Raw genomic sequence first — 25,178 nt, forward strand, 5'->3', positions numbered from 1 at the left:
TAAAAACTAATGACACCTTAATAATCAAAAGCGCCGACAAGGGCGGCGGTATAGTGCTCCAAGAAAAGACAGCCTACATCACAGAAATTCAACGCCAACTAGAGAATAAAGAGCACTATAAAAGGCTAGCCTATAACCCCACTAAAGAGATACAGGCACTAATCCTAAAGACTACCACGGAAGGGCTAGATGCTGGCTTCCTATCAAAAAAGGAATTTAATTTCCTCAACGTGAAGACTCCTCGAATCCCTGTGATATACACACTTCCCAAAGTGCACAAAGATGCAACCAATCCGCCAGGGAGGCCAATAGTCTCTGCATGTGGGTCAATTCTTGAACCACTTGGCTCATATGTCGACTTTTTCATTAAGGAATTCGTCCCAGAAACCAAATGTTTTGTCAGAGACTCCATGAACATGATAAACATGATTGAACACCACCCTTTCGATCCCTCATCAGAGACTCTAGTCACCATGGACGTAGAGTCTCTTTACACAAACATACCCCAGACATCAGCACTACTAGTTATTCAAAAAAATCTGGAATCACGTCCTCGCCCCCATTCGGTTCCCAGTACATTCATCCTACAACTCCTTGAAATATGCCTGACAAATAATTTTTTCATGTTCAATAACATCTTCTTTGAAGAAATTAAGGGCACGTCCATGGGAGCAATTTTTGCCCCAAACCTGGCCGTGCTGTTCATGGACCAGCTAGAGACTAATGTAATCCTTACCCCCTCCAACCCATTTTTCACAGGTATAGGTTTTTGGCGCAGGTATATCGACAACATTTTCATTATTTGGAAACAGGACGTTGATTGCCTGGGCCAATTCCTTCATTGGATAAACAACAACTGCTTAGGATTGTCATTCACTATCACTACCAACAACGATTCGGTTGCTTTCCTGGACCTAACAATTTTTAACAATGATGGATGTCTCCTCACACGGCTTTACCGCAAGCCCACTGAGAAGAATACCCTCTTGGCTTACAATAGCAATCATCCCAGGGCGTTAAGAGACTCCTTGCCCTATTCTCAATTTTTGCAGATAAGGCGCAACTGCTCATGCAAGAATGATTATTTTCTGGAAGCGGCTGTTCTAGCATCCAAACTTAAAGAACATGGGTATCCCAAGAAAATAGTAAAAAACGCTTCAAAACGCGCATGGTAATGCCCTAGAGAGGTCCTGCTCACCCCCAAACCAAAAAAGGATTTGAAACGCATTGCATGGGTGACTATGTTTTCATCCATTTCACACAAGCGGAGGAAAACTATTCTCAAACAATGGCCCATTATCAACTTGGGCGTCTTAGACATCGATAAACCCCTGTTCGCCTTCAAAAAGAGCAAGAACCTAAAAGACCACCTTGTCAGGGCCGCTCTACCTTGCGCACCATCTGCCTCCACTCTTGATACTGTATGGGGTCTGTCCCCCATTGTTGGCCATTCGAAATGTGGTGGGTGTAACAACTGTAACCTGACAATTGAAGGAAAAAGTTTCACATTTAACAAGATTACTGTGTACAGTCATTCTTTTTCGAATTGCAATACACCCAATGTTATATATTTGATCCAATGCCCTTATCTGAAAGTGTACATAGGGCAAACAACTCAAAAGGTCAAGACCCGAATTGGACAACATAGGAGTCGCATTCGATGTGGGACCTTGAACGCCCCACTGGTTGACCACTATACAGCTTCCAAACACACTAAAGATGACTTAAAATGGACAGTTCTCAAAGTGTTGAAACTACCACCCAGAGGTGGTAACATGGGACAATTGCTCAACAAGGAAGAGCTCAAATCTATTATTCAATTCAACTCCATACAGGATGGACTAAACAGATCAGAAGATTGGACCAATCTGTTGTAAATCCATCCCACTGCATCCACCTCTATTTTCCATTATACTGACTCTTTGGTCAACCTGGCCAAGATATAGACAATAATGTGTTTTGGAACTAGACTAGCAGTACACCATATGTATTGTGTCCCAATTGCTGTACATTATGAACGTTTTTACCTCTTTCAATTTATATTATGGTTGTTTTTTGACTGCTTCAAATTATCATACAAAGGTAGTTTCTTGTTCTTGGATAAATGTTGTGAGCTTGATTCAATGTTTCACTTTGAGCACTTCCGCACACACTCTATTATGTCCGCCGCGTTTCTTCACTTATTCACCACTCTAAAATGGCGCCCACGTTCCAGCGCCTAGTCAACATCCCGGGGTAGTCCCTTGTTTGTCTCCACCAATTTCAAGGTGCACGCTAAATAGGCTCCTCCGAGCAGAGCCAGTCGCAACCAGCTACTACGCTACACCGGACGGGAATCCAGACGCCCGGTTCCGTGATCCCATTGAGGTAAGAGCACCCGCTGGCATACTCCCATGTCCGCTCTGACCATCTTTTCCTAGGTCGATACCGGACTGATCACACTGTCTAAATTTTCACAGGATCAGCAGGAATTGGACTGCATCATCCTGCAGCCGCCCCTTGCTTCAAGCCGCCCAGGCTCGCAATACCAAAACGCGCCTGGCTCGTTGCCATTGTACACAGGTAACTTCTCGCGTCGCACGCCGTGCACTGTCTTCACTCACAACGGGCATTCGCCACTAAAATCACTACCTTATCCCTGCAGGCTGCACAAACCCGGTAAGGATCGCTACCCAGACTTCCTTCCACGCCGCTAACTCTCCACGAAAGCCCCACCAGGTTCCTTGTTCGTGTATTCAGGTAACCTCCTTGCACCGCGCTAGGGTTGTAATCTAGACCAATTTTTGTCTCACCGCGTAGCACCTAATCTTGCTCCATCTGCCTCCAGGTAGATTACACCACCCACAAGACTCCACAAGGAGACGCCGTTGGTTCACTACAACTTGGTGAACAGGTCAGTACCTTACCCTACCAACACTGCCACCAGAGTCGCCCGCAATGCACCGCGAAAATGTTAATATCATAGAAACATCACAATTCGTTTCTCGCCGAAACGCCACACTAGTCACCGTCCATGCGCCGCCTGGCTGAATCGTCACCCACTCCAGCACTCTTGCTCGCAAACCGCTAAGAGCCTGAATACGTTGGTGATCACACTGGCACTTGATAAACTGTACTAGCTACTTAAAAAATGAGCACAATTACGCCTATGCCCTTTTGAGTAGTCACGTCACTTACGCCGCAACTCAGTGGTACACAGTACACGCCGCTGAACACCAGTCACCACGAGTGCACATTGCACTGTTGTCACTTTATTTATGTTATGTCATTAGCACTTAATTCACAGAACGTCTAAATCACTTAAAGTGCGTCTGACATGCTTAACCTAAATAGAATTTTTCCTGAGATAAAATTGTCTCTCTTTCCTCTTCCCTCCTCCTGTTTATTCCCACAGGCTTTTATACAAACAATCAGGCAATAGTAAATTCAGTAGTCCTGAAGATGATCCCAGTTATTTTTTTGGAGATAGGGATCGAAACGTCACGTCGACTGTTTTAACAGTACTGCATCTTTCATTTGTGTAATATGTGTTGCAGTTACTGTTGGTTTGTGCTTACACAAGATTGCATTGTATTGTAAGCCACCTCTCGCTCCAATCTGTTTGCCTGTCATTTCCCCCATGTATTGTTTTCTCCTTTTCTTACTCGGTACAGGCTTGTGCCCAGTTTTCGATTTGTGTTGTGTTTCACCTAAATCTTGAATCTTCGTTTCATTTTTGAAATAAATATTCCTCTGTCCGGCTGGACATTGGAGAAAAAGAGACACAGTCTTATTTAAGTCTGTGCTTATTTTTTAAAATTGCATTAAAAAGTTTAGGACCTTTGTCTTTCTAAAAAACCAAAGGCAGTTGCAGCACAGAAGATCGACCCAGGGGATCCTGGGGCCATATAATTCCCCCTAATTCTTCGGCTTCCCAACTTCTCCTGGGGCTGCTGACAGCACCGGTGCAAATGCACCCGGGCGGTGGACAGGACCGGCCTGAATCCTGATGTGCCAGGTCCTGATCTCCAGGCATGCTGCCGCTCGTGGCTGGACCTGTAGTCCTGAAGCAGACTTGCTGCCCACTTAGGGCTGGTGACTTCCACTGCCCCTCTGTCAGTTCTGCCCATTAAGCTTGCTGAGTCTGCTTGCCTTGGGGCCCCAGGAGACACCCTTTACACAATTCTAGGACCTTATTGGAGTCTACCTGCTTGGGGGTTGGGTACGGGGGAGGCCCTCTGGACTGCCATGCCTCTTTAACTTGCGGCCCTGTGGTCGATCCTCACCTTACTCTGGCTGTGGGGACTGCTGAGCACCCCGATGGGCCCTACCTATGTGTGAATAAACACTATTCTATTCCTCTATGTCCCAGGGTCCCTTACACCTGCTCGTACTGTTCCAAGGAGCTGCATGGCATGGCGGTGGGGTGGGAGGGAAACGTTCCCTTAGCTGGGTGTATGGGACGGCTGCGCTAGAGGTGAGGTATCCCCCCTGAGACTGTGTTTCCTCGGCCCCTGTAGAAACCGGGAGTGGGGCCTGCACATAGGCAAAACTACTTATCCCCGGCATGGAAGGGCACAGGGTGGCTCCTTGCTGCTGCCGAGAGTGGGGCAGCCTCCGCCCATGGATGTTGATGAGGCCTGCGACCCGAGACGTTGAAATCCTGCTGGGACTCGTGGACTCTGGGCCTATTGCGATAACCCCTGACCCTCTTTGATTCTATAGGTATCAAAGAACAAGGGAACCCGTAAAAGGTGGCTAAGGACCCCGCGTAATACTACTTATTAATATTTAACAAAGGTTCTAGGCTTTAATGATGCGTGGAAAAATGATAAGCACAGGCTTAAATTAAGGACTGTGTATTTTTCTTCTTCAGTGTCCAGCCGGACATAGAAGTATTTATTTAGAAATTTTGATGAGGTCATACATATGATGAGGTGAAACAAGTCACACATTAATAACTGGGCACAAGCCTGTACCGAGTCAAGGGAGAACAATACATAGAGGGAAAAAACAGTGAGAAAGGACAATAACAGGCAAACAAAATGGAGAAGAAGGTGGCTTACAATACAATAAAATCTTAAGTAAGCTCAAACCCACAGTAACTGCAACAGAAAATACAAATTATAAACGGAGCAGTACTGTACAAACAGTCGACGAACGTTTCGATCCCTATCTCCAAAGATATATTGGGATCATCTTCAGAACTACAATGACGAGCTTTGCCTGATTGATTTGGTTACAAGAGCCTGTAGGAATAAACAGGAGGAGAGCAAAAAGGGGGAAAGAAAGATTTTTCTCATAAGTTATTTACATAGATAACAGCTAGTCAGTAGCAACTCTATACATTAGGGGTGCAACAAGTGCACATGCAATTGTGCAGAGAGCCTTGGTTGTTTTCTCCAAAGGGCACGGGTGGCGATGTGCTCATATTTGAAGAGAGAGTGCACGGCCATGCTGGCGCTAAGATACATGACACATTAAAACATTTTAACCGGGTCTTTTAAATCGTGCATAGTGAGGACGATGGTAAGAGAGCCGTATGTGAGCAAAATTGGTGTGATAAGGACGTGATGGGCAGTAACTGTCGTGATCGAAAGACGAAGGGCTGCAAACTAACCGTTACACTGGGTGTGCGTTCACGTCTTAATAAACGATGCAACAATTGTCAAGTTCTGTGAAGGAAAAATAGGCACATAAGGATTTGGAAGGTGCTGGGTGCGTGGTAAACGAAAATAACGTGGTGGTTCACCACGCACCCAGCACCTTCCAAATCCTTATTAAGGCCTTGACGCCCCTAACGAAAACACTTAAAACTTCTGGCAAAAGAAAATCTAGGTCTTCTAGTAAGAACACTTCTACCACACAGGCTTCGGCTGAAGTCCTGATTAATATGGTGAAGAATGTTCTGCTGGACCATGGCTCCTTGGCAGGCAGGGAAACGCAAGGAGAGTCTGCTCCGGCTACCCTGGATACAACGGATTCAGATGACGAATCAGCGCAGCCCAAGAAAAAGGTAAAAAAAGACCAAACATATGTTTTATGATGCACAGGAGGATGTGATACCAAAGAATCTGCTTTTTAATCCTCAGAACTTAATTCACCCTAGGTCTACTGAATGGGTTCCCTGTGTTGAGGAGGCGCACTATGTGCAAAATAATTTGCGACAGGGTTTTGAGAGTCAGGTGAGGGCCACCTTGAGCTCAGAATGTCCCCGACCGTTGTTGTTGGGCCGGAATTGGACCCTAACATGGCGACATTCATGAAAAATTCGCCAAAGATCCTAAAAAAGGTTTGGATAGGGCCTGGAAAGGGTGCCAAGACAAGATGTTAGATGTCGCAGGTCCACTGACTAAGATATTAGATGCCGCTGTCACAGCTAAGGACAAAGGTGTCCCCCTGGATTCCTCCGACATTATGGAATGGGCGCAACGCGCCATGTGTTTTCTGGGCAATGCCAATGTGGCATTATCCACGGAGAGGAGAAGTTCTTTCCTTATGCGCATCGATCCCCAACTGGCTGAGATGGCTACTACGGAACCGGGTTCCTTGGCAAATGGCATGTTGTTTGGCGATGACTTCGTCAAAAAATGGGCAAATATGTGGCCACTGGATAAGACTCAGGCCAACATCAAACGCGTTTTTCATGCGGGTGTTTTTAATAGGGCCGGCCGTTACAGAGGTCGAGGGTCTGGCCGAGGTGGTAATCAGACCTCTAGAGGTGCAGAACAACAGGGCAGAGGAGGTTCCCAAAGATCAAAGTTCTACCCGACCCGCAACAGAGGTGACAGGGGTCGTGGACAACATGGAGGTTACAGAGGCCAGCAGTTCCAGTCTGGAGATTCCTCCTATGCAGGTACCCATTTTACATTACGGGGATATTGCGCAGTTCCTTCCCAGGTGGGATGCCCTGACTACCGACCCATGGATAAGTCAGACAGTTCGGGGTTTTCATATCGAGTTTTATGCAACTTCCACGCAATTGGTGACTCCCTGACCTCTAAGTTTCATCGACGAGCAAGTTCAGTCGTTACTGAACAAAGGGGCTGTAGTACAGACGGATCCTCATGCGCACGGTTTTGTGAGTTTGATCTTCTTGGTGCCCAAGAAAGATCTAGGTTTTCTTCTGGTTCTGAACTTGAAGGAGTTAAATGTGGGAGTAGTATACCGTCATTTCAAAATGTAGGGTATTCATCTCTTGAGAGACATGTTGTTAAGTCACAATTGGATGGTTCGTTGGATCTAAAAGATGCCTATCTGGCAGTCGCCATTTTTCCACCTCACCGGCGCTTCCTCCAATTTCCTTTTTTTTTATATTTCTTTTTATTTGAGAAAAAACAAGCAAGGCAAATAAAATACATAGGAAAGTGAAGGCTGTACGAGGGTAGAGCATCATATCTTCAAATGGTACAAATACACAAGAAATTGAGGGGGGGAGGACACAGAGGAACATCGAAATTACACAATAAAATGAGGCAGTCAGGGGGAAAGTGGGACATCAAGGACCTCGGCAACTGGTGGTACACATATATCCCCTCTGTATCTATTCCAGGGGCCCCAAATCCTGCTCTATTTCCAGGGCGCCCCCGAGCTTCTTCCAATTTCAATGGCGCAGTCAGTGGTTCGAGTTTTCCGCTATGCCCTTCGGTCTCTCGTCCGCTCCATGGTGTTTCACGAAACTCATGAGACCGGTTGTTCAGTGGTTAAGGGAGAGAGGAGTCAGACTCATAGTCTATCTGGACGATATTCTGATCATGGGTCAGTCGGTTGAGGTGGTGCAACTTCATCTGTCTTGAACTATCCAACTCCTCCAGGAGTTGGGATTTCTCCTCAATGTTCCCTTTTGGTACCTTTGCAAGTCATTGATTTCCTGGGCTTTCAGGTAAATTCCTTGACCTCTCAACTGCTTTTGACTCTGAGAAGAGGATAGCGATCAAGAAAGAGTTGAGGAGAGAGCTTGCCTCTCAGATAATATCATTGAGGACGGTAGCCCGCCTCGTGGGTTTGTTGGCGGCGTCCATTCAAGCAATTTTTCCCGGTCTGTTACATTACAGGGCCTTACAGAGGTTGAAGATTCTACATCTCCGCAGAGGCTTAAACTATGCAGAGCAGATTACGATCTCCCGGGAGGCGCGCCTCGTAATGAATTGGTGGTTAGTGCACATGGACGCTTGGAATGGCAGGGCCATCTTTGCGGCGAGTCCGGATGCCATCATAGAGTCCGATGCCAGTCGGTGGGGCTGGGGTGCTCGTTGCGGGACAATGGAGACCAGGGGTCGGTGGTCCCAAGAGGAGTTGCGTCTCCATATCAACTGCCTGGAAATATTGGCAGGATCTTTTGCGATTCGAACTCTGTCTCCTCAGCGAGCGAGTTATTGTATTCTACTGCGTCTAGACAATGTGTCCGCGGTTCGTTATATCAATCGCCTGGGCGGTCCCAGATCCCGACTTCTAGCGGAAATAGCCAAGGATTTTTGGCACTACTGCCTGGATCACCAAATTTCAGTGACGGTGGAATACATTCCGGGTTCGTCGAATGTGGTAGCAGATTGGAATTCCAGATTTCTGAGGGACTCCAACGATTGGAGACTTCATCCCAGTGTGTTTCAGGCATTGAATTCCAAATGGGGTCCGTGTGCATTAGATCTGTTGCGTCCCGACTCAACAGACAACGTCCCCTGTTTTACAGTTGGCGTCCGGATCCACTAGCGATCAGCTCGGACGAATTCCTTCAATCGTGGACGACGGGCGTTCTATATGCCTTTCCCCCTTTCATCATGATGTCGAGGTTGTTAGCACAGACTCACAGGCAGGGGGTGGAAATAATCTTAGTATCCCCATGTTGGAAGGCGCAAGCTTGGTTTTTGGTGGCGATGAGCTTATCGTGTGCACCACCGGTTCGGATCAGGTCATTCCCAGAGTTGTTAACGGATCTGGTGGGCCATCATCATCCCATAGTCACGGTCAGTTACCTCTCATGGCGTGGAGACTTTCCGGCGACGTTGGCAAGTGCTGGGCGTTTCACAAGACACTCTCCACTCTCTTTTTTCTCTCCCAGTCCTGAGCACCTTCCACGCACAAGCGATACGAGTCCGCTTGGTGACGATGGGTGCGTTGACGGCAGAGTGATCCCTTGGGATCGGGTATCTCTGTGATCGTGAATTTTTTATCCGGCTTGGCTAAATCAGGCATGGCTTATAGGACGGTAAACAATTTTAGATCAGCCCTTTCGGCGGGACATCCACACGTGGATGGTAGACCAGTGGGGGAACATCCCCTGGTTTGTAAGATGTTACGAGCATCAGGTTGGTGAATCCCCCTCAACCTAGATATCAGATGTTATGGGATGTTTCTATAGTTCTGAAGTACTTGAAAACTTGGCCAGCCAATGAAGGGCTGCCGCGCAAACAATTGTCTGCCTAATTGACGCTTTTATTATGCCTTATTTCATGCAGACGGGTGTTGGACGTACGTGCTCTGGATTTAGCAGTTAGAGTGTTTACTCCATCTGGAGTTTCTTTCACAATTTCCCGTCGTTCTAAGACTCATTCTAAATGCATTACTTATCCTGCCTTTCCTCATCATAGTAAACTGTGTGTTGTGCAATGCTTGAAGGTCTATGAGGATTGTACCAGAGAGTTCAGGAATGAAGTGGCAGGTCAACTGTTGATATCACTTCAGAGACCTTTCCGCCCAGTCTCTTCCGCTGCTCTGGCCAGGTGGATTACCTGGTTGTTGATCTAAGCGGGAATTGATTCGTACATTTTAGGTGCTCACTCTGTGAGAGGGTCCATGGCCTCGAAAGCCTAGCGGCTGGGTCCAGGTTACAAGATATTACGACTGCGGCGGACTGGTCCTCTGAGTTCACTTTGAAGACCTTTTACCACAAGCCTATTGTGGATGTTGCGTCTGTTGTAGTGGAGCAACTTTAAACTAGCATCATTTGAGCCTCCGTGGACTGACAGAGAATAAAACATTTTCTAGCTAACGCAACAAAGAATTTTCAATTCTATTAAGGACACGGAGGCGAGAATTATCCCACCCAGGATAGATTATTTTATGGATTACATGTTTTTATGATTGTCATAATGATATGTGATTGCATATTTCAATGCTAGTGTTTGACTTCTTATTTTTTCCCACCCGATTTGTCAACTTGTGACTGTTATTTTCAGTCTGACATGGGTATTATGGCTGTGTTTCTTGTTTCAGGCGACCAAGGAAAACAAACCTGAAGTGTGAGCTGTTCTGACGATACTGTGGACCGGCCTTCTGCGTTTCGAAGAGAATGGTCGCTGACGCGGTACGGCGTCAAGTTTGGGTTCAGTCCTGTTACAGTTTATAGACATTTGCAAAGAAAGAGGAAGTGACGACAACTTCGTGGACATTTATTGATTATAGTGTGTACTGATTGGTGCAGACCTGGAGGGGGTTGTCCTTCCGGGGTGTGCTGTTTAAAGTTTAACCCTTTGCTGCTGTTTGTGTAGTAAAGATTGAGAAGCATAATTCTCGCCTCCATGTCCTTGATAGAATTGAAAATTCTTTGTTGCATTAGCAAGAACATTTTTCACTACTCTCGAGAGGCGCCAATCACTTTGGACACGAGGCATTATTCCAATCAGACAGGGTAGCTTCTCGAGCCCAGTGGAGGGGAGGCGGCCCGAGTGAATGTAGTATCGTCCTGCATTGTTACTTTTTGACTTTGCCCCCCCTGCTTTCTATAGTTCTTCACTGCAGTGGTGAATGGTGATACTCCTCCCCAATAAGTTTGATGGGCTCCATTGCTGTGTTTCGTGAGCCTCACTTGCCTGAGATGCAAGGGCCCTGTCTTCTATAGTATACTGCCCCCCACTGTTCTTCTCCTCTAGCCTTGTTACTTATAGATACAGGTGGTGTCCAGCCCACATATGGCTGCTCGTGCTGCTGTGGGGGCATGGCAAGCGTGGCATATTCAAGAAGAAGACCCTAGCGAAGCTGCTGAAGAGCAACTATGCGCAAAGTCAAAAATCTAAATCCGCATTTATCTCAGCCCAGTATCAGTTTATTACCCCCTCTGAAGTAGAGGGTGGTATGGTCATGCCCCAAAATAATACGGTATAAGGAGACAGTGATTGCGGAGCTAGCAGAGGTGCTGGAGATGGAGATAGAGCTCTCCCCTTCGCCGAGGTGATGGATGGTGTGGAGGGAACACAGGCAAATCACACCTTAGTAGACATGGTCCTCATGGTGGCCAATTGAGATATAGCATCCCACTAGAATTCCTTGGCACCTCCAACACTATCAAAATGGAGGCGGGGTGGACTAGTGTGCCCGGTAGGAAAAACTGGCGTATGAGGCAAGAGGGCGTCATGCTAAGCACACCAAGATTTGGGCTAAGTGGTGTGTGGCTGTGGGATTTGACACCTTGTGAGATATTGGAGGATGTGACTATGTTGTTTTCTATTATACAGTGCGACTCTGCAAAGTTATGAAACTGCCATCCTTGAAACTTTCAACTCTTTGGAGCCCACAATTCGTTTGAAATGTGACCTACTATGCTATTGTTTACAGAACAATAAAATGTGTTTATCAAAAAATGTTTACTAAATTAGTTCAACATATACAATTGTTTTATATATATATATATATATATATATATATATATATATTCAAACATATATACTTAATTAAGATAAATACATGTGATAATAAATGTCATTAAAAAATATTGTTTTTAATTTCAACATTTTAAATCTATACCTTTTAACCAGGTTTAATGAACATTAAATACAAAAAAAGATTTTAGTGAGGGTTTGAATTTTTTAATCAGTGATCAAAAATTAATAATCATACATTTAAATTATCACATTTAATTAATTTTATTATTTCATACAGCTCACATTTGATGAGGTAGTGTGCTGTGAAAATCAATTTTCAATTATTTTCAGGTAAATAAGAAATATTTAAAATGAATTTGCATTTATAATATACATTAAAATTATGGTATTTATTTTCTTAAAAAACAAACTATGAAAAGGAGTTCACCATATCTGTGGTGGTGATTGTGAGAAGTTGGCCTGGTATAGGATGTCCACTATTCTAGTGGGCACCCTGTATCAGTCCAAACAACCCTTATGGTGATGGTTGTAAACTCAACCTTATAGACCAGCTATCCTAGTAGTAGCATGGACAAAGCAGTCTTAGGCTAAAACTTCAGACAGCATGTGAAGCCAGCTGTTTTACCAATAATAATCCCTTGAATATCAAATGAAAGGACACCACACAAGGTATACATCAAATATATATGTATTTATTACTAACACAACCCCTCTGCACTCTTTATGAGGTCAGAGTTCGAGATACAGCACAAGTTACTCAATAAGCATACTATAAGTTGCACAAATACAATTCTGCCCTAGGGGCTTCACGAACCATATACTAAGTAAGTGGTATAAGAACCACTTCAGGAATAGTGAACAGGCCTAGGGCCTAGAGAATCGCTGGGGCTACACTGGACAACCAAAGGTTAGGAAGTAGGAGTCCCACAGGATGCGTGTGCAGTGTCTAAATACACACGCGAGTTACCATAGAGATAGAATGGGAACATAAAAGTTACAAAGTAGTAGATTTTGGACACTTCCGGATGGACCACGGGAAAACCCTGGTAAACTAGGACACTTGGATAGTTAATACCCACGGGAGCATCTGAGTACTCGAGTCACCTCACCCAGGTGTTCTTTTATGTCGGGTTTCGTCCCTGAATCCTATGGAGAGCTGCAAGAAAGTGCTGCAGGCGACCAGGAGGAAAGGTGGATCGGAGTCGAGAAGATCCTGAAAGCAGAGGGGACAGAGTCTGGGTCACTAGCCAGTGACCCGGAAGGAACCAGGCGATGTCGAGATGCAATCAGGTGAAGAGGTGAAGCTTGTCTCTGCAGCCGCGGGACCAGGAGGCGTCGACGACGACCAGGCGCTGGATACGAGCTGTCCCACGAAGGATCTAGGTGACTGCGGTGTCGGTATCCGGATTGGACCCAACAAGCCTTGGTAACCGCAACCCACGCAGGAATTGAAGATGGGCTTCTGTTCAGACCAGCAAGGTCTGGGGTGCTTCTCCTTCACAGGGAAGCTGGAGCAAGACTGGAGCAACCAGGCAAGCGTCGTAGATTTGAAGTTTCGCCTACATAGGGCTCACCCGGGAAGGGGCGTTGAGCTGAAATATTGGAGCTGGCCCCACGCGACACTCGTGGAGTGTGGAGGGCTGAGCTTCGGGACAAATGCTGCTCGGGTCTGGGGCTTCTCAAACCCCTATGCACAACTTCGAGGGTACCTCTGAAGCTGCACGGTTAGCAAAAAGCAAGTAGTCCAGGATGTCCGGTACCACGTCTCATGTCCGCCACGGGTCTCAGCTTTGCTGTAGATGTGGATTGGAGTCGGAGAAGTCTGGAAGTCCAGCTCCTGAGTCGCTGAGGCTTCGGGTTCCGGCGAGAGCATCGACAAAGCAGGCTAGTTACTGGTGGTGCCTGTTTGCACAGGATGGTCACTGCTTGACCACAAGGGAGATGTCTTCAGTCTTCCAGTTCAATATGGAACGTCGAAGGTCCAAGAGTTTCGTTTCAGAGTTTCTTTCCAGGATAATCTAATGTCTCTAGACACAGCTCCTATCTTTATACTAAACTAAGGGGCTGGATTACCTGCTAGGTCCCTCCTGTGGGTGGAACCTGAGAAGGGGGTGGTTACACCCCTTTATCTTTGTCCAGTTTCGCGCCAGAGCTGGGGCTGGAGTGCCCCAGCAACTGGTTTGAACCGGGCTATCTATGGAGCACCTTGTGTGCCCCAGGCAGTGTCTGGAAAAGTATCTTTCCATTTAACCCACTCTGCCCCAATCCACTATAGGCTGTCTGGGGTGGTGCTGGCATCTCCCTCGACAGGAAACCTATTGTCCAGGCCTCCCTTGCCGGAGTTTCGTCCAGCTGCAGGAGGTCAGACTCGTGTCTGTGGCAGCAGCATCCATTTTGTGATGCTGAGGCTCTGTTTTACTTTAACCGGGTAAAGCAGTACTTACATGTCTTCTCCCTCTAGAAGGGTGGAATGCTACCCCTGCCGCCAGAACTGGCGGGGGGTAGTATTCCAAAGTGTTTGACACCTTACACGACATGTTTTGATAAAGCTAACCCAAAGTTAGCATTAACCTCGTGGATTATAATGCACTTAAGAGTATATGGTATGGCTATATCATAGAACAGCTATAAGGACATAGTTCTGAAAGCTGCAGACAGGCTCAGCTCATACTAGAGCACCATCTCACATAAAACCAAGCACTCTGCCTTCAGGAATGTCAAGGCCTGCCATAGGAGTGACTTATAGGTATATATGTGTCTATATATAAGGAACGATATATGTATACTATATCTTAAGCAAAGGGTGATTACACCAACTTGCTCAAGCTGAGTGATCAGTCTGTGGTGTCAGTTTGGAAGACCAGCCAGGGATAGCACAATTCATACTGCAGTCCCTGGTAGGCCTTGGATGCACCTATGCCCTGCGTACCTATGGTACACTACACAGGGGCTCACAAAGATGACCCAATCCCAATTGGATTTGTACCTAAAGTACATGGAGTCCATTTTACAGTGAGAGCAGATAGCCTGGGGCCCTGATTAGCAGGATCCCAGGCCAACTAAGTCGAAAACCAGGTAAACACTAGGCAAAAAGTTGTGGTAACCATATAGTTAGATATCCACCTTCCTACAGTGATTCTTCTGCAAACCACGTGTTTTCTGTTGGTATTATGGAATCTGATTCAATTTATACATTTATTAAATTATGACGGAATGAGAAGCTTTTTAACTTGAAATTATCCATAAAACATCAACAGATTTTCAGAAATTAGATTACCCTTTCTACAAGATAATAACTGGTACTGAAATAATAGTGATTAAATAAACTGATTTATTACGGATCCAATATCTAATGATCTACAATACTTAAATACTCATTTTTTTTATAATCTATTTATTGTTTTTCAAACATCATCAACAAACATGAGGATGGGCTCTCTCTTCTACATAGAGCCCGACAATTAGGAATAATGAGGTAGCGACACTGTTCCGCTATTACGGATAATCAACAACACCGAATCAATCCCAGGGGGGAAGATTCCCCTCGGTATAGTTATTACTACAGTGTCAAGTGACCTACGAGTTCCCATGCTACTATGGTTAATGCCAATGCATCAAATCCACTCTACCTCATCCTCAGTTTCCCCGCCCCAGAACTGCCTCCCCCCTCCGGCGCAGCAATCTTAAGGCTGAGTGTAATCAAGTGGTAAATCATATTATGTGGGTTCTCCAGGTGACCCCATTCTAATAGTATTGTTGAGCATCCTGGCTATTATGGAAGCCGGGAATCGCCTCATGCGCGGTGCCTCAATATCAAGGTAACTAGTCTACTGGTCCTCCTCAATAGTTAGCGCGCTTGCCTCTGAGTCCGTTTCTAGGTCTGTTGCTTTCAGCTCTATTACGATAGCCTCCCAAGCTTGTGCCGCCTCAACGCCTTGTCATTGTGAGACCTATGGGCTTGCTGCAGCCGAACTGAACACTCACTGTTTGCCCAATGAAGTAGTGCAGTCTTCCACCTAAGATAACTAGGACCCGCTGCTGCTTTCCAGTGAGATGTAATTTCTCGCTTAGCAAGCAACAATCCTAAATCTATAAATTTGCTAGTCAGCTTTGTTTTACTAGTGTGTGGAAACCAATGTAGCATGCAAGTCCCCCTATCCGGAGTAATCTGTCGCCCCGTTACACTACAGAGTAAAGTAGTTATCTCTTGCCAATACGTGCCAAACTGGGGGCAGTCCCACAACATGTGCAAAAGGTCTGCACCCTCCAGTCTACAACGGGGACAGAGTGCCGTATTAACATGGAAATATTGGTTGGTTTTGCCGGCGTAAGGTATGCCCTGTGCAGGATAAAATACAATACTAAAATACTCATGAGCAGACATGTGTATATTTACCTTTGTGAATCGGGCCCTAAGATTATATCTGTAAATACCCTAATCTCTTCTATCACCACACTAACTTCTACACGACAAGAACAGCAACTCCCTAGATAAAGTTATGACTCCCCTTTGTCTAACAATATCAAAATATCATAATATTAGTTCCAGTCTATATTGGAAGATTTCACAAAAGCTGGTTCACACACTCTCTATACACTGAGAGACAACATATATATGTGATGAAAACAAGTTAAACAACACTCTTAGCTCCCCTTAACCAAAAATCTAAAACAATTCAAGGAAAATATACTAAACACCAAAACTACCCATCTATAGAGATAAATAAAAACTGCAAGCACAATACAAGAAAACACTTCAACACTACTGAACCCCAAACAAATAATATGTTTAAATAGGGGCAGAACAAGATCTAATTTACATGAATATGATAGCCTTGGCTAAGTGAACCTCCTTCATCCTGATCACCTCCGAATATTTAGAGGTTATTACCTTCTCCGCTCAACCATACAGCTACCTCTTTGATTCCATATCATCTATCCTTCCCAAAACCCTTACCTTTTCTCTTTCTACACCGGAAAATTATAATGAACTACTTCCTTGACAAGGGACCCTCCTAAAAGACAATAGTCCAAATAATAATGAAAACTATAATCAAATGATGAGCCTAACCTTTTTGTCAAAATTACGAAACATTGTGTAACAAAATAACTAACCCAAAATATGGAGGAAAACTGAATAGTGAATTTGTAGATTCATATAGCGCGGCTTATCACCCATGAGGGTAAACTTACCCATACAGAGTGGGTCCCCTACTTTTGCTTGGTATCCAGGCGCTGTCCATGTGGACAGGGAGATTAAGTGATTTGTCCAGTATCACAGGAGACTAAGTTGACGCTGAGACTTGAACCCGGATCTCCAGCTACCTAGTCACACGATCTGGCCGTTGTGCCACATCCTCTCCCAAATACAAAATAGTCTTTACTCGGGTTTAGATAGGGACACAACTCTGAAACTACAATAGTCAGCACTACTGATGACGCATATCAGACTAAATAGATACTTCTGGAGATTCTCTAACCAGAGAATATGGCAATTCAAACTAATAGGCACAGCTATATACATTTTCCACATGTGCATATTTTGTTCGGGTGTCATTTTATTTATTAAAAATCACTCTCTTTTTCTAAATTGGTTTGGAATTTTCCTTGCGTTGAGTTTTTACTTTACTACTATTTGTGTGCTGCATAAATATTTAACATATTGCCTCTAATTTAAGCCAGATTGCTTTTGTGCCAAGCTACCAGAGGGTTAAACACAAGTTAATCCAGTGACTTTTGTGGTACATCCTGACATGGATTACGTTGATTACTTGAGTATGGCTTCCCAATTCTCAATTAATAACCTGATATTTCACACAGACCAGAACAATGCATCTGACGTAACATTTCCAGCACACCAACCAAACCTATAGCTGTTATTATTGGCTTGTGACCAGAAACAACTGAGGTCCACTGTACTGAACAGAAGATTTGCCACTAGGCAACTAACAAAAATACAGTCACAAAAATGGAAATGTATACAAAATTACAGTTGGAAAAGCAAAATACTACCTCTCCTGAAGTGCTTAAAAAGAATTCTTAAAGTGCAAACCTTCTAGACACATGGTTTATCAGTGGGGGTAACCAACACTAAAAGCTTTGCCTAAGGTAATCTGTGAAATTCTTTGTAAGACAAAAAAAATCAGTAGGCTTTAATTTAGAGTTAAAACAACCCACCCTTAAGTGTCTATTGACTTTAACATATGCTTTTCACAATCAATATGTCAGGACTACTGCAATGATCTTAACTTTTCATAATAAAAAAACAGGCCTGTAGGCTTTATCATTGGCTTGTCACCATAACCAACTCAAGCCTACTATACTGAGTATAAGCTTTCTACAAGGCAGCCATCAAACAAACAGCACCAAAGTGTACAAAATTACAGTTGGCAAAACAATATACTATCTATCATAAGAGAGGCTAGCCAAGATTATTATATTGCCTATTTAATATCCCTTTGGTTTGCTAGGATGGATCGTCGACACAAAAAGTCTTGCCTACTGCGGCATCCTGCGCGATTCAATGTAACAAAATACTTGTCTGTAGGTTTTAATATAGAGGAGAAACAATCTTAAATGCCCATATTGTTTAACATATGCTTTTCATAATAAATACAGCAAACCTAGTGCTTTTATCATAACATGTCATAACTTTTTAGAGGAAGCATACAAATTGGGCACCAATCAAAACCTATACTCAGGGAAAGCATCATGTGTATGAAGACTCAACCCCTCTCTCAGTAGCACTCTGAAAGGCCTTTTTATTGTTGATCGCACAAGATCTGGCGAAAGCTGTATTGTCAAGTCAGGCCTAACAAATCCATGTACAATATTGTATTCCTGAGAATCCCATACTACTCAAACTGAAGTCTAAAGTTAATGACCTCCCATTCGTGCCGCTGCCAGAGAAACACAAACACAGTAAAGTATCTAGTTATTTAATATATTTTAACAGCATACAACGCCATATATGTGTCCCTTAAAATTCAAGCTCAGTCAAAAATGCTGCTGCTGGCTCAGGAATCTGGATCAACAAAAACAATCACATCTTTGTGACAGGGAAGCACTTTTTTTCTGTGGAAGCTCACAACTTTGGCCCAATCAAAACATTATTCTGTCTACGAACATGTGGCTGAAGTCAACGTCCCTCTCTATAGTGCTCCTAGAAGCTTTTAGTTTGATCACATCACAAGTGAATCTGCTGCGAAAGTGCTCCTTCAACGACTGATCAATTTGTGTGTGAAGTGAACTTGAGTGATATTGTGCGCAGAGGGAGTGTACTTGGAGTAAAACACAATGGGTGGATGAATGATTGCAGCAGTTCAAGAATGTGTTAAATAAATCGTTCAAGAATGTGTGAAATAAATCGTGCACGATGTGTAACAGAGCCTCTGCTACAGAAGCATTGACAGTTGGAAACCATATCTACCGGCTCTACCGATTCCTGTTTAAAGTGCACACGTCCGTGTACAGCTGCTTAAAGAGGGTGCACACGTCTGTACAGCTGCTGACGTACAGGTTCTTTTCACCCGAACGCCATTGTGTAAGCAACACAGTAAACAAAAGAAACGGCATCCCAGAACTAACGTCTATGGTACGTGCCCAAATAACGTGGTAATCCTGCAGGTAAGTACTATACCAAGAACACGTGTAGTTTACTTTACCACGCAGCAAATGAACATCTGACAGGCATACCCAAAGACACCTATAGAGTCACGGTACCTCGCAGCCAATAGACAATTGACTTGGACTTCCGTGGTTATCTTAGGCCACAATCCAATTCTCTGATCCCAACTACCAATGAGCAAGGGGCGAGAGCTTCCTCAAACCAATCACATGACTTGACTCCCCCTCTAACCATTCCCACATCACCACACTTAAAGTTTTCATAATATGTTTGCGCCTACCTGATTCGTGTGAGTTCTCGTGTGGCACAGCTCTGACACTGCGGTCGTAAATACCGTAATTAATGTACAAAATACGCAAAGAAAAGGCACAATAACCAGCAACGGGTTTTGGTCTCAGTTAGATTGTGTATGGAAAATCCTGCCTAGCAGGTGATCACCATAATGCCAGTCCAGAAGAGAAACAAAGCGGCCGAGCCTGCCGAAAACAAGAAGAGGGGAACCAGGTAACCACCATTACGCTCACATCTCGAGAAAGAAGGGAAGGGGTGTGACAGGTTGTCATTAGGATGTAGTGGGGCAGCTACAAGGAACCGCGCAGAACCCTCCCACTCAGATCCCCATCTCTCTGTGACGTATGCGTAGCGTCATTGCTGCAGTGCCAACCCTTCCGCCAAAGAACACAATGCTCCCTTTTATTGTAGCGCCTGCTTCTTTCTCTATACAAGGGGTGTCTTTGCAATATACCTCCACACTTTTCCTTATTCTAACAGATCTTAAAACAACAGAGGTTATAGGGACGTTATAGTTCGCTTCAGATTACTCTTAAAACCATAGAAAGTCAGCAGTTATAGTTACACTTATATCAAGAAACTTAAAACTCTGGCCCTAAGGTTACTATAACTCGTGCCCCGGCCATGCACAATTTTCTCTTCAGGAATTTTATTGCAGATGTTGCAGCGATATTATCAATGTCATAGAAGATGTCATGACTGATGTAACATGGGAGAATTAGCAGGGCATGTGGAGGTTTTGAACTATAGTTACCTTAGGGCACGCAGAATGTATTTTTTTTTAATAAAGAAAAAAAAGCTTTTTTACTCCCTGGCGGGACCCCGCCACGGACCTTCCCCCTTATTTTTTGGGGGCCGTTTTTGGGGGGGGGGGACTCGGCCGAATCTGAGTCACAAGGTGGCTGACACAACTTCCTGGGTAAAGTGGTGCCAGTCAATCAGATCTCAAAACTGCTGTACGGATTTACACCAAATTGCAAAAAGCATTCTTTCTGATCCAAGATCTAGCTTTCAACCAAATCTGGTATAGGTCCATTCAGCGGTTCGGCCTATAGTGCTATTCAAAATCCCTATGGGAAATTACATTGGGTAAATGCATTTTGGGAACCCCCCAACCCCCTGCTTTCCCAGGCCCCCCCTTGATAAATCTCCTCAAAACTTTACAAACAGCAGATGAAGTGAGTGGCACACTAGTTTTGAAAAATTCATGAAGATTCGTTATACGGTGCCAAAGTTCTTAGTAAAACAAAAAACGCTTTTCTATGGAAACTAGGTCCGAATATGAACTACCTACTGGTGATTGCCAGTAGGATATATATATTTATGATTGTTTCAAATGTTTAAATCTGACTTTGTTTCTATGTTATGTTCATAGAAATATTCATGCATACAAAACTATACAAAGATTTTAGCAACAAAAAAGTGTTTTTTTTGTTGCTAACATCTTTGTATGGTTTTGTATGTATGTATATATCTAAGAACATAACATAGATACAAAGTCAGATTTAAAAATTTGAAACAAGCATGTAGGTTCATGTGCTGCTTCAAACACTGAAAGGATGGTGGATAAATTAATGTGTGTGGTAAGGTTCAGTGGTTTTTGTTGTTTTTTTGCTTTCATCTCTCAGTACACTCAACGGCTGTGTTGGTGGGGGCCAAGGGAGGGCTGGACAAATGTATCTGGGTCACGGGTCCCATTTGGTCCCTGTCTAAAGATGCCATGCTAAGGGCCTGCTAGACAAGTCAGACCGACAGAGAATCTTAGGTGTTTAGGGCAGATTATAGAAATAGGGCCTTAGCAGTTTAGGGTGAACAACGGAACAAGATACACTTAAATATGTTTTTGAAGTTCTCCACTTTTAGCAATGGGCTGCTGCACATAGTGTTATCAGTGCTGCAAAAATAATGCTCCAGAAAGCCACACTTTGGGGTATGTAGGGTTCGGCAGTCAGGAGTAGAGTCACAAGGGGAGGTGCCATGTATAATACTGGGATTATAACTCAGAAGACTACTGCCTTAATGAAAAGATCGGTGTTTAATCTCTGATCCCGGAATGTGATGTTCTATTGGCTAAATATTGTGTTGTGCTTTCCCTTTGTTCTCTTTGTCCCTGCATCACCATCAGTATGATCCTGCATGGAATCTTTCTATGCCACTTGACATATTGGTCTCATAGTTATTTCAGTTGAGACCAAAGGCTGAGTAAGGAAGGCCCATGCTTCTGGTTGGGTATCACTTACATATATACATGTAACCTGCAGATGATCCTGATGTTTATAAGCATACCCTGATTTGTGAATAACGAAGATACCCATTTGCCCACATTCCCTGTATGTCGGAGTTAGCGTTTGGAATACTTAGAGTGAATGATGTAATATAATGTTGATGTGTTCTGTGATGTGAAAGTTATGAGACGGGTACAGTTGGAGTGAGGATGTAACTCTGACAGGGCCTACCTGCTGTTGCTATAACCTAAGCGCCTATTATTAAATAAAGAACTTACTCCAACCTGAATGGAGCAAGATTCTTGTATTAAAGACTGTATCACAGAAAGTTGACCCGCACCAATGTTTGTACACAAGTATTTGATTTATCAAATTTCTATATTTCACAGTAATAGTTGATATTCAGACAAAAACTTCCCACAAGTAAGAATTTCAAAAGAGTTGATTGAAGATTTTTCAATTTTCTTTATTCAAGTTTCTCAGTTAAAATTCACAGAATTGCTTGTTGACAACGCGTTTTGTCACATCCGTGACTTCTTCAGGGCTGAAAGCAATTTATATTAAAAAAACACATACATATTACAATACAATACAAAATACATTTCTTTACAATAAACAATGGTTAAAAACATGCACGTAACACCTGTTGTTTCATGTATTATTATGAAGAACAGTAAGAATTCTTATACTCTTTTCTCAGAACTTTTGGATATCTTTTGCTAAGTCAGAAAGTCACGGAAGTCAAAGCCACCATTCTTGATAGAGTGTATTGACATGTAAATCAAGGTAGGTTAACGAACAAAGCGGGAGGAGACATGCTAAAAGAACTACCTTCTTTTTTTGTGTAGTTTGTAGTAAATGCTACACAAATTGCATATAGAACAATTACCTTTAGACAAGAGTAACCGTCATATGGAAGACTGTTCTATGTGCGTTGAGTACCCATTATATTTATATTGCATAAAATAATGTTTTATTTTCATACCTCAATAGTTAATATTCTGACAGAATTTCTAGTTAGCGTCAGCCACCATATAATCGCTACATATTTCTGGTCTGATATCTAAGATGAAATAACAAAACGTTACTGAATCACAAAAACAAAATACACTGCATGACACTATTAAACAATATTTAGTATTTTTATATGTATTTTATAGTACATTGCAATGTGGTTGCTCATAATAACAAGTATGGCACTGGTATATTCAATTTAAAAGTAACATATTAGCAACCCGTAAAACAACCGTTACATAGAGATTAATCCCTCCTAGGTCAAAAAAAGAGTGAAAAAGTACAGTCTTATCCTATGTCAAAACAGAGAGAGGAGAACAGTCTTATCCTATGTGTCCAATCTGCGACCATTGCAATCAAATGATATTAGTACAGTATATGCTAAATCCCTAGAATCAAGACACATCACAACCATTTAGCATACAGTGAGATTGAACACTTACATTTACATTGATATGTCCGGCGTGTACCCCTCTAACCATTCAGTGCAATACAGGGAAGGTACCTCCTGTTCTTTTGTCGAACCTTAAACAATTAGTGTCTCGTGGCCAGCGCCTGCACATGATATGTATATGAAGGAAGATTTAAAAAGGAGTAAGTAATTTATTTGCACAGTTAATTAAAACCAATGCAATGCAATACAAAACATAAAAATTGAAGCACAATGTAAAATCACATATGTTTAAAACCATCATTGTATGAACATTTATGTTCTTTTCTTAGTAATTTTAAAATCATATCAGCCATTCAGTTATCTCTCAGTATTTGATATTAAGTATGATTTGTGTTACAAGACAAGTTGGAACCAAGTCAATTCAATATTCTGGACCTGGCATTTTGTCCCCCACAGCCTTCAAAAATTTTACCAGGCTGCAGCTCAATTGAGGGTCCTGAGATGAAAAGCATGTTAGTACTGCGCTCCTTCGTGTACGTATCCCAAGCCGAATAAAGTGTTGTTTTAAAAGGGATTTCCTCTCATCCAACAATTTCTCGCAAGAGCATAGTAAGTGAATTATGTCTTCTTTTCTATGACCGCATAGCCGGCATGACAAACCTGCTTTCTTTTTTAACCAGTGCGGGAAATGCTGGATGCAGGGCAGCAGCCCAAATCTGTATTTTAAGAAGCTCATTTTTGTCTTTTTTGCATAGCCCAAGCCCAAATAGTTCTGAGGAGCTTTTGCCGAGTAAGAATTCAAAATCATCCAAGCATGCGTTCTTTTTGCAAAAACTGTTTTGTCTTGTACCCACGACTGGTGTTTGATAGATTTCTTAACCAGTTTGTTGAAGGTTTTATGGTCTAAGGAGGATGCCCGGTGTTTACAAGACTTTTTGCAAGATATTTGGCTGCAGGCGAGGTCGAAGTCTGCTCTATTTCCCTCCATAGATGATCGTTCAAGGTTCCCTGTGCAGATTTCCTCACTTTGTCCCATGGACAGATGTAGGCCCCCTGGCGTCCCAGGAGCTGTTGTTGAATGCCAAACTCCAGCCTAATCTGTGATGGGGAGGTCCACTTAGGAAGACTAAAGATGATTCTATATGCGGCTGTGATTGTATTGTCAAGTATTATTGCATCTCTGCCTCGTAAAACCTCACTTCCATAAGTGATTGTTGGCAGAAGTTTTGCTCGGATAGCTTGTACCAGTGGTGTTAATGATGGACCAGATAGCTTGTTATTCAAGGTTTTTAAAGCAATTGCCAGAGCTATCCCTTTGCCTTTGATGCAAGACCTTTGTGCAGTGAATCGGCTGCCGTTGTCAATTTTCACGCCTAGATATTTATATATTGACGTATCTTTAATGCGAGATTTGTTCCAGAGCCACGTGAAGGTTTTTCTTTTTCTTTTACTGATGGTCATAGATTGAGTTTTCTCAAGGTTAACTATTAGATCATTTGCCTCAGAATAGCTCTGAGTGATGTTCAGGAGTCTTTGGAGGCCTACTTTAGTATGGCTTATGAGAACAATGTCGTCCGCATATAAGAGGCATGGTATACTAAGCCCTCCTAGTTTGGGGGCGTGTGAGTTGCAGTCAATCAGATTTGGCGCCAGGTCACCCAAGAACAGGTTGAACAATGTTGGGGCCAGGACGCAACCCTGCTTGAGGCCATTGTTTGTCATGCGCCTGGACAGCAATGAGCCGTCCCCCACCTTTATTCGTATCCAGGTCTCCGTGTGCAGGTTTATTAACAGGTCCAGCAGCGGTTTTGAGATCCCCCAATTCTTTAGTTTAGACCACAGGAGATTCCGATTGACGTTATCGAAAGCCGCTTTGTAATCTATGTAGCAGAGATGTAGTGGCAGTTTTTTCGTCTCTGCCTTGTCTATTAGTAGGCCCATGGTTAGGATATTAGTCATCGTGCCCACTGTTTTGACAAAACCTGTCTGATAAACTGGTATCAGCGATTTCTTTGCAGCCCATTCCTGTAGTTCCTCCAGCAGTAATCCTG

The 25,178-nt window shown here is 43.5% G+C and overlaps 2 protein-coding genes across 6 annotated transcripts in view; one reads left to right on the forward strand and one right to left on the reverse strand.

Moving 5' to 3' along the window:
* HEXD (hexosaminidase D) overlaps nt 1-19,621 on the reverse strand; it is a 231,832-nt gene extending 212,211 nt beyond the window's left edge. The window contains exon 1 of one of the 2 annotated variants that reach the window (XM_086930654.1): nt 19,484-19,621. The gene's annotated coding sequence lies outside the window, so the exon portion shown is untranslated. Of the gene's footprint in view, nt 1-19,298; nt 19,429-19,483 lie in introns of those variants that run through there. The other variant, XM_086930655.1, reaches the window with a different exon arrangement.
* The window catches only part of OGFOD3 (2-oxoglutarate and iron dependent oxygenase domain containing 3), a 1,065,090-nt gene continuing 1,059,395 nt past the window's right edge, over nt 19,484-25,178 (forward strand). Inside the window, exon 1 of one of the 4 annotated variants that reach the window (XM_086930659.1) lies at nt 19,484-19,707. In XM_086930659.1, coding sequence (XP_086786785.1) covers nt 19,646-19,707 — 62 coding nt within the window. In that variant the 5' untranslated portion in view covers nt 19,484-19,645. The remainder of the gene's footprint in view (nt 19,708-25,178) is intronic. The other 3 variants (XM_086930658.1, XM_086930657.1, XM_086930656.1) reach the window with 3 other exon arrangements.

Source organism: Lissotriton vulgaris, chromosome 7, assembly GCF_964263255.1.
Source record: "Lissotriton vulgaris chromosome 7, aLisVul1.2, whole genome shotgun sequence".
NCBI classification, from domain to species: Eukaryota; Metazoa; Chordata; class Amphibia; order Caudata; family Salamandridae; genus Lissotriton; species Lissotriton vulgaris.